The sequence below is a fragment of the Leucoraja erinacea genome, chromosome 11 (assembly GCF_028641065.1).
Source record: "Leucoraja erinacea ecotype New England chromosome 11, Leri_hhj_1, whole genome shotgun sequence".
Classification (NCBI taxonomy): Eukaryota; Metazoa; Chordata; class Chondrichthyes; order Rajiformes; family Rajidae; genus Leucoraja; species Leucoraja erinaceus.
This window is the reverse complement of record NC_073387.1, coordinates 35,277,356-35,285,582: the sequence shown is the minus strand read 5'-3', so window position 1 is coordinate 35,285,582 and position 8,227 is coordinate 35,277,356. Positions and strand designations below refer to the sequence as shown.

The 8,227-nt window shown below is 37.9% G+C and overlaps 1 protein-coding gene across 3 annotated transcripts in view; it reads right to left on the bottom strand.

Annotated features, from left to right (window-relative positions):
• Positions 1–4,800: 4,800 nt before the first annotated feature.
• ergic1 (endoplasmic reticulum-golgi intermediate compartment 1) overlaps positions 4,801–8,227 on the bottom strand; it is a 74,246-nt gene continuing 70,819 nt past the window's right edge. For all 3 annotated transcript variants that reach the window (XM_055643013.1, XM_055643015.1, XM_055643014.1), the window contains one exon: positions 4,801–5,480. In XM_055643013.1, the coding sequence (XP_055498988.1) occupies positions 5,373–5,480 (108 nt within the window). In that variant the 3' untranslated portion in view covers positions 4,801–5,372. The remainder of the gene's footprint in view (positions 5,481–8,227) is intronic.

Below are 8,227 nucleotides of genomic sequence, written 5' to 3'. Positions count from 1 at the left end.
CTATGGAATATTTTATTTTCAATGCTGCAACAATGGCCTGTCTTAAAAGAAAGAAAACCGATATGCATTCAACGCGGTTAAGACCAGTGACATGGAGCTGCAGTTTCTAATCAAATTGATGGGAAATTATGGCAGATGTGTAGAACGTTATCAAGTATAAAACTGTTATTTTGTTTTTAGTACACTTTAAGTTAATTGCTAAAATTGTCATTTAGCACTGCCACAGCTGCAGTCAATGGCTTCAGTAAACTACCAGATGGAATACTTATTACAGCAGTGGCAAATAGATACAAGCTCACCACCACACAAATAAGGAATTTATACTAAAAAGTGGAAGAGCACATTTTTTCAATCTGCAACCTGATAGCTCATACTCTAGTGTTCAAGAAGGAACTGCAGATGCTGGAAGATCTGCAGTTTATGGGTGCAGCAGCATCTATGGAGCGAAGAAAATAGGCAACGTTTCGGGCCGAAACCCTTCTTCAGACTCATACTCTAACCTGCATAAATGTTTATACACAATGCAACATAAGCGACTGAAAGGAACTATTCAGAATGACTAAACTCCATACCTTGGAGGTGATGGCACTACATATTTAAAAACATTTTTTTCAATAGATCAAATTTGGTCTTCAAAAAAGAATTGTCACAAGATCACACAAGCTAGTAATGAATTAGAACCATATCACACCTACATTGTATGAATTATAACAGAAGGACAGAAGCCTGTAAAATGCTGGAAAATATTTCTTCCTTCAGTACCCATTTTAATTCTCAAACATTAAAACAAATTATGTACAAACTGGTGGTCAATTAAAGAACTTACAGAAGGACAAGCCTTCTTGATACAAGGCACCGCCATGTATAAGACAAGACAGGTGTTTACAGATAAATGTGATAAATTAGGCTCTATATGGACACCACCATTACAGAGGCCAATCTTAACCAAAATAACCACAATATTAGGAAATATTAAGACTGCACCAGATAATCAAACACTGACCGCAACAACATCTCAGCGAAAATGCTGACCGTTAATGAGATTTAGCATAGTCATCAGCTCATTCCAGGCATGACAGATCTCCAAAAAGACAATTATAAACATAGTCAAGACAACTCCATCAATCTAGGTGTTCAAGAAGGAACTGCAGATGCTGGAAGATCGAAGGTACACAAAAATGCTGGAGAAACTCAGCGGGTGCAGCAGCATCTATGGAGCGAAGGAAATAGGTGACTTTTCGGGCCGAAACCCTTCTTCAGACTGAAGAAGGGTTTTGGCCCGAAACGTCACCTATTTCCTTCGCTCCATAGATGCTGCTGCTGCACCCGCTGAGTTTCTCCAGCATTTTTGTGTACCTTCCATCAATCTACTATCAATTATGAACATAACCATTGATTGACTGGTCTCTGTCACCTTCAAAGTGCCAGTTACTCTTGGTTAATTTGCTTGACAATACTCAGTTTGGGTCCCACTGGGACAATAATGTTCCAGAACTAATGATTACATTTCTGTCCAAACCAGGAACAAAGCTGAATTCCACAGGCAAAGCGAAAGTCCTTGATTCCATGGCAGCATCTGACAAAATTTGTCAATGATCACTGAAGTTGAAGTCAATTGGAATTAATGAAACAAAAGTAAACACTGAACTGTCTGCAGTCACATCTTATACAACAGGTGGTGGTTATTCCTAGAAGGAAATTAATCATCTTGGCCTCTGGACAATGATATAGGACGGATTATTGGTCCAGTTATCTTTAACTGATATGTCTATGGCCCACACAATGGATTAGAGACAATAGCTGCAGGAGTAGGCCATTCGGCCCTTCGAGCCAGCACCGCCATTCAATATGATCATGGCCGATCATCCACAATCAGTACCCCATTCCTGCCTTCTCCCCATATTCCCTGACTCCACTATCTTTAAGAGCTATCTAACTATCTCTTGAAAGCATACAGAGAATTGGCCTCCACTGCCTTCCGAGGCAGAAAATTCCGCAGATTCACAACTCTCTGGGTGAAAAGGTTTTTCCTCATCTCCGTTCTAAATGGCCTACCCCTTATTCTTAAACTGTGGCCCCTGGTTCTGGATTTCCTCAAAATAGGGAACATGTTTCCTGCCTCTAGCATGTCCAATTCCTTAATAATCTTGTATGTTTCAATAAGAACCACTATCATCCTTCTAAATTCCAGTGTATACATGCTCAGTCGCTCCATTCTATCAACATATGACAGTCCCGCCATTCCGCCTTGAGAACCTACGCTGCATTCCCTCAATAGAATGTCCTTCTTCAAATTTGGAGACCAAAACTGCACACAATACTCCAGGTGTGGTCTCACTAGGGCCCTGTACACCTGCAGAAGGACCTCTTTGCTCCTGTACTCAACTCCTATTGTTATATGAATTAATGAATCTCTTTATTGTCATTGCACATGGTACAACAAAATTTAAAAGTCAATCCCACGGTGCGATTCACAAGAGCAATTTTAAATATATAAGAAGGAAAAAATATATACATAAAAAAAGGCCGACATGTCATTAGCTTTCTTCACTGCCTGCTGTACCTGCATGCTTACTTTCAGTAACTGATGAACAAGGACCCCCAGATCTCGTTGCACTTCCCCTTTTCCCCAACTTGACACCATTCAGATAATAATCTGCCTTCCTGTTTTTGCCACCAATGTGGATAACCTCACATTTATCCACATTAAACTGTGATCAGATATACTACAGCTCATTTTTCAAATGTTTATTAAATCATATTTGCAAAGTGCAGGTAACCAATTAAACAACCGCCCTACTTTCTATGTTTTTATTTCCTATTTCCTATGTTTCTATTTATTGATTGGGGACGATCAGCCATGATCACAATGAAGGGCCAAATGGCCTCCTCCTGCACCTATTTTCTATGTTTCTAGGAAGAGGCTTCATGAATGTACACATCTTCAATGATACCAGACCCCAGCATGCAAGTGCTAAACATAAGGCTTATGTGATATTAAGAAACAAATAGTTGCACCAGATTAATCTAATGCTCCGACGCTAATGACACCTCAGGTTAGAAATGACAAGGTTTCTGATAAATGGCGGTGCCCTTCCATTCATAGATCTCAGATAATAAAGCAATCTCGACCATATACTGCAAAACCTAGCTGAAAGCCAGAATGCAAAATCCATCACTCATTCATTGTGATGACCATCTACTCCAGGAAAAAATAATCAGATTTTCTTGCAAAATCAACAAATCCTACATTATCTAAGAACTGAGGAGCACCATTTGCCAGAAACTTAACAGGACCACCCGTATAAATAATATAGCTGCAATGTCATGCAGGCTATCCCTATACATGGGTTGTATACAAGGCAGAAGTCAGAAGTGTAATGGAATACTCTCCTCATGCCCGATGGAGTACAACTCTGCGTAGTCTGGATGTTTGACAGCAGCCAGAACAAACCAATAGACTTGATTGGCACATCATCCATCATACGAAATATTTATTGCCTCCATTACACTGCAAGATGGCCCAAGAGCAACTACTGAGGCTTCTCCAAAAATACCTTCCCATGTTGTGATTTCTGAGAACGACAGAAGATACATGTGAACAATATAAATTATAAAATCTCCCTTACACACTAACACAAACATAAATGTGCAGTTCCTTCATACTGTTGTGTTAATATCTTATATAAGATAATATCATATTTTGTGTTAAGACCCAACACAACAGCATTGCTGGGGTGCTTGTACCATGAACTTTGTGGTCCAAGAAGGTGGCCACTTAATAAAGAAAAGTATTTTTGTTCATTCTGAAGAATATTTTTGAAGAAACATTTAGTTCATATTACCTTTAGATGAACGATTAATACCATTATTCAAGAGAGTCTGCATGTATGCATTGGCAAATTATATCTGTATGACACCATTCACCCTTTTTCACCAGTTTTTAAATGTTATATCTTAAAAGCAATTTTTCCTTCACACTTCTATTGCCTTGCCCGCTGATGTTTTCAGCAAATGAAATAGCTAATTCATAAAATTGAGTGCCACTACATTTTTGAACCACCATTTATGGTAAACATTTTTTATTCCTTTTAACTAGTTCAATTTTATGGAAGTAAGGCCACAGGAAGAAATCCATCAATGGGTACTTGCTCTGGATGTGTGAAAAGCATTGACTGCCTGTGTAAGTACTACTACACATTCATTGTCACCAACTTTGATGAAAGTACAAATGTGAGGGAAGAATAGTTAACTGCCAATACACACTTTCAATAATTAGAACGGAAACCAAACATAAACCTCTTGCAGGGCCTTCCGCCACCATTTCCAAGTGTAACTTCCAAGTTAACACTTAAGATTCCAGCATAAAATGTTGCATCCAGTAAACTTTCATATTTAATGTGATGAATTACTGGTAACAATACAGATGCTCCCCGGTTTACGATGCTTTGACTTACGATATTTCAACTTTACAATGGTGCAAACACTGGGCAACGGCAGTGAGCCGACGTCGCTTCCGGTCATATGATCGCATTGTATTAAATGCGTTTTCGACTTGCAATATTTTGGATTTACAATGGGTTTATCGGAACGTAACCCCATCGTAGGTGGAGGAGCAGCTGTACTAAAATGGTATTTTAATATGAACATAGAACATATAATTTTATAATACCCTTGAAGATGTCATATTATGTATGCAACAAGTTATTTTAAGCATCTGTAATGCACCAATTAATCTATGCATATCTTTGTCATTTACGCACAGAGCAAGCTATCTTGGGCAACCACGCAATACAATAGTAACAGTTTCAGATATTTTATTACAATTCAATAATTCAGGAATTTATAACCGATCATTTCCACGACACTACACTTTTTTTTGATTGGCGATCATCAGAAATATAAAGACAGAGTCAACTGATAGCAAATATGTTGAGCTTTGTTAAAATAAACTATAAACATTTCTACGTATACCCAATTTTAATTAAAGTAGCATAAAAACATTTTAAAAAACTGGTGGTTATTCATTGTCCAGTGTTAGGTTCTTGACTTAAGCCAGAATGAACAATATATCTGCATTTCACAAATAATTCTCAGCTTAAGTCTTTCTTCAATCATGCCATCCGTTTCATTCAGAATATAATTTAATATTAGTAAAGAGAGAAGTGCAGATTGATCGTTAGATTTTCTAACTCAGTTATAACATTTTTTCAGTTCCTGATGACCACTTGTACAAAACAGAATTGCCCAAGATCTAACTAACTTAGAATGACCTTGGCTGATGGACGGACATAAATTAAAAAAATGATGCAAATTTATTTTAAACCAGTTACTGGCAAACTGGGTTGGCTCAGTAATTGTATATGTTACTGCTAGTGAATTTTGCCCAGCTGTATCTTCTTCCAAGCTTCTGATGCTGTAAAAATGCAGGAGTCTATGATCCCAGCAACTGTGAATGTTCCTCCAATTATCGCACAGATCTAAGGAATAAGAAGTATATAATGAATCACTCTGCAACAGAAACACCACCATTTATATATATAACATTTGCATGTACAATGTTTTGGAAGAAAATTCACCTGAAGGCTAAAAACATAGAGAATAAGTGCAGGAGTAGACCATTAGGCCCTTCGAGCAAGCAGTGCCATTCAATATGAACATGGCTGATCATCCAAAATCAGTGCACCGTTTCTACTTTCTCCCCATATCCCTTGATTCCATTACCCCTAATAGCGATATCTAACTCTCTCTTGAATACATCCAGTGAATTGACCTCCACTGTCTTCCGTGGCAGAGAATTCCACTTCTAAAATAAGACGACAGTAACATTTTTTAATTATTACGTCAAAGGGTGTATTTTACACTCATAGTCCCTGCCAGGTCCCAACAGAGAAATTCCAATAGTCCTATTCCTCCTCTTCCTTCTGTATCAAAACTAATTTTCTGAAATTAAGTGAATTGGCATACTCCTAATCAACAATTTAGTCAATCAAAAAAATAACTAAATGGCCTAATCAACTTAGTGTAGATAGGGGCAAATATTAATCTTGAGGTCTAACACGGAATAAAAGTTCAGTTTCCCACCACATTTCCAAAATATTAAAGTATTGATGTATACGTCCTGCCATTACAAATTCCAGGCTAGCTTTCAGTATAATCTATAGTTCAGAACCATCCATTTCCACTTGTGGTCAGGGATTACGGCTCAATATCTTGTTCCACAACAGCATAACTTGGATTTACAACATTGAAAACTGGATATTATAAAGTCAGATGTGTCGCCTGTTACTTTATTCATCTCCACGAAGGTAGACCAATTATCCACTTAGTGAATTCATCTCCATATAACCATATAACAATTACAGCACGGAAACAGGCCATCTCGGCCCTACAAGTCCGTGCTGAACAACTTTTTTTCCCTTAGTCCCACCTGCCTGCACTCATACCATAACTCTCAAATGAATAATGAACACCAACAATTCTTCCTCAGTCTTTTTCCTTAAAGGCCTTAATGAAATCAGTAGTTGGGAAGGAGAAATGAAAAAGGCAAAAGAAGAACAAGCCAGGCAATTCTAAACCATTTAAGTAAAAACTGTTTAATCGTAGCTTCATTGAGTAATTAAACTAGATAAAATTGGAGCGCTTACAGTGTTGTAAAATTCAAGTACATTTCAGAATCATTAGCACATGAGCAAATAATTCAGCAGTTACATTGCATGCATGTCAAAATGCAATGGACTTGGACATAATTCAATTTTGAAATCTAGGAAGGCAAAAAATATTTACAAGCAGCTTTATATCATTAAGAATATTACAGTACAGTAGCAGAGAGATTCTAATCAAAATAGTTTTAAAAACTTCATAGAGCAAGCATTTATCCCATTTAAATGTGTTCACATTAACAGCTGAATGGAGACACAAGAGATTGCAGAGATTCCAGCATCCGCAGTCTAATCTCTTGCATTTGATGCTCTCAACATGGCCTTCGGTGAGACCAGAGGTAAAGGGACTACTTTGCCAAACATTTGGTGTGTTGTCCGTAAGGGCCATCTGGAGCTCCCGGATACAAGCCACTTCTATTCCTCATCCTATACAGACCCATCTGTCCTCAACCTCAGCCTCCTCCAGTGCCAGAGAGAGGCCACATACAAACTGGAAGAACACCACCTCGCTTTCTGCTTGTGCAGCCTACAACCCAAGAATATGAACATGGATTTCTCCAATTTAATGTACCCCTCACCCCTTCCCCCCCATTCTCATCTACCCAGTACACCACACCCATTTTGTCCTCTCCACTTATCATCTCATCTCCAGCCTTCACTAAGCCAGCCAACCCCACACCTCCCCCCACCCCCTTTCCCAGCTCATCTGGTAATGAAACCTTTCACTTGGATCCACCCATCACCTACAAGCTCTTTCCCCATCCCTTTCCCTCTCCTTTTTCTACCAGATCTGCTTTACGCCATTGATATGAAATAGGGTCCCAACCCAAAACATCATCTGCGCATTTCCCACTACATTCATTGAATTGATAGGTTATTATGGACAGGAAAAAAATTGGCATTGAAACAATTTCTACCCACTTGGGGAAGGAAAAAGGTGCCTGAGGTTTTTAAACATCCTGCTTTGCAAAATAAAATCAGACAGGAGAATAACTGATGTATTAAACGTGTCAATTACCATGATGCATTCTAAGATGTACACTCCGAATGCATTCAATACAGTTTATAGCGGTCTACCACCAGTTATTCACCTGTCTGATTTTCTTTTGAAAAGCAGTATGGCTAATGGATGCATTACTCTCAACTATTTGCCCCTTAAAAAAGTGATATATGACTAACAAGTTCTAACTTCAAATAGACGACTGAATCTCAAAACTATTTTCAAATTAAAAAAATAAATTAGGGTCAGTCACAAAAGCTTCTTAAGAGCTACATTAATAAAAGTGGATAAAGTACACTATATTTCAGGATATAAATAGTTTAAAATAATACTATCTGTGGGGATCCGATTGGTTTTCATACCACTATTAATCTTTATTGCATGTTAATAGAAGTTCGGTTCAGTAAGTTCATCAGATTTAGTCTAACATACTTAATTTTTACAAATGCTTTATAGATAATTACAAACTCACAATTTGTTAACTCTATTAAATTGAAATTATGACCACACCACTTTGTAGGTGTGAAACATGCATCTTTATCCCAAATGTTTGCTCCATAGACAA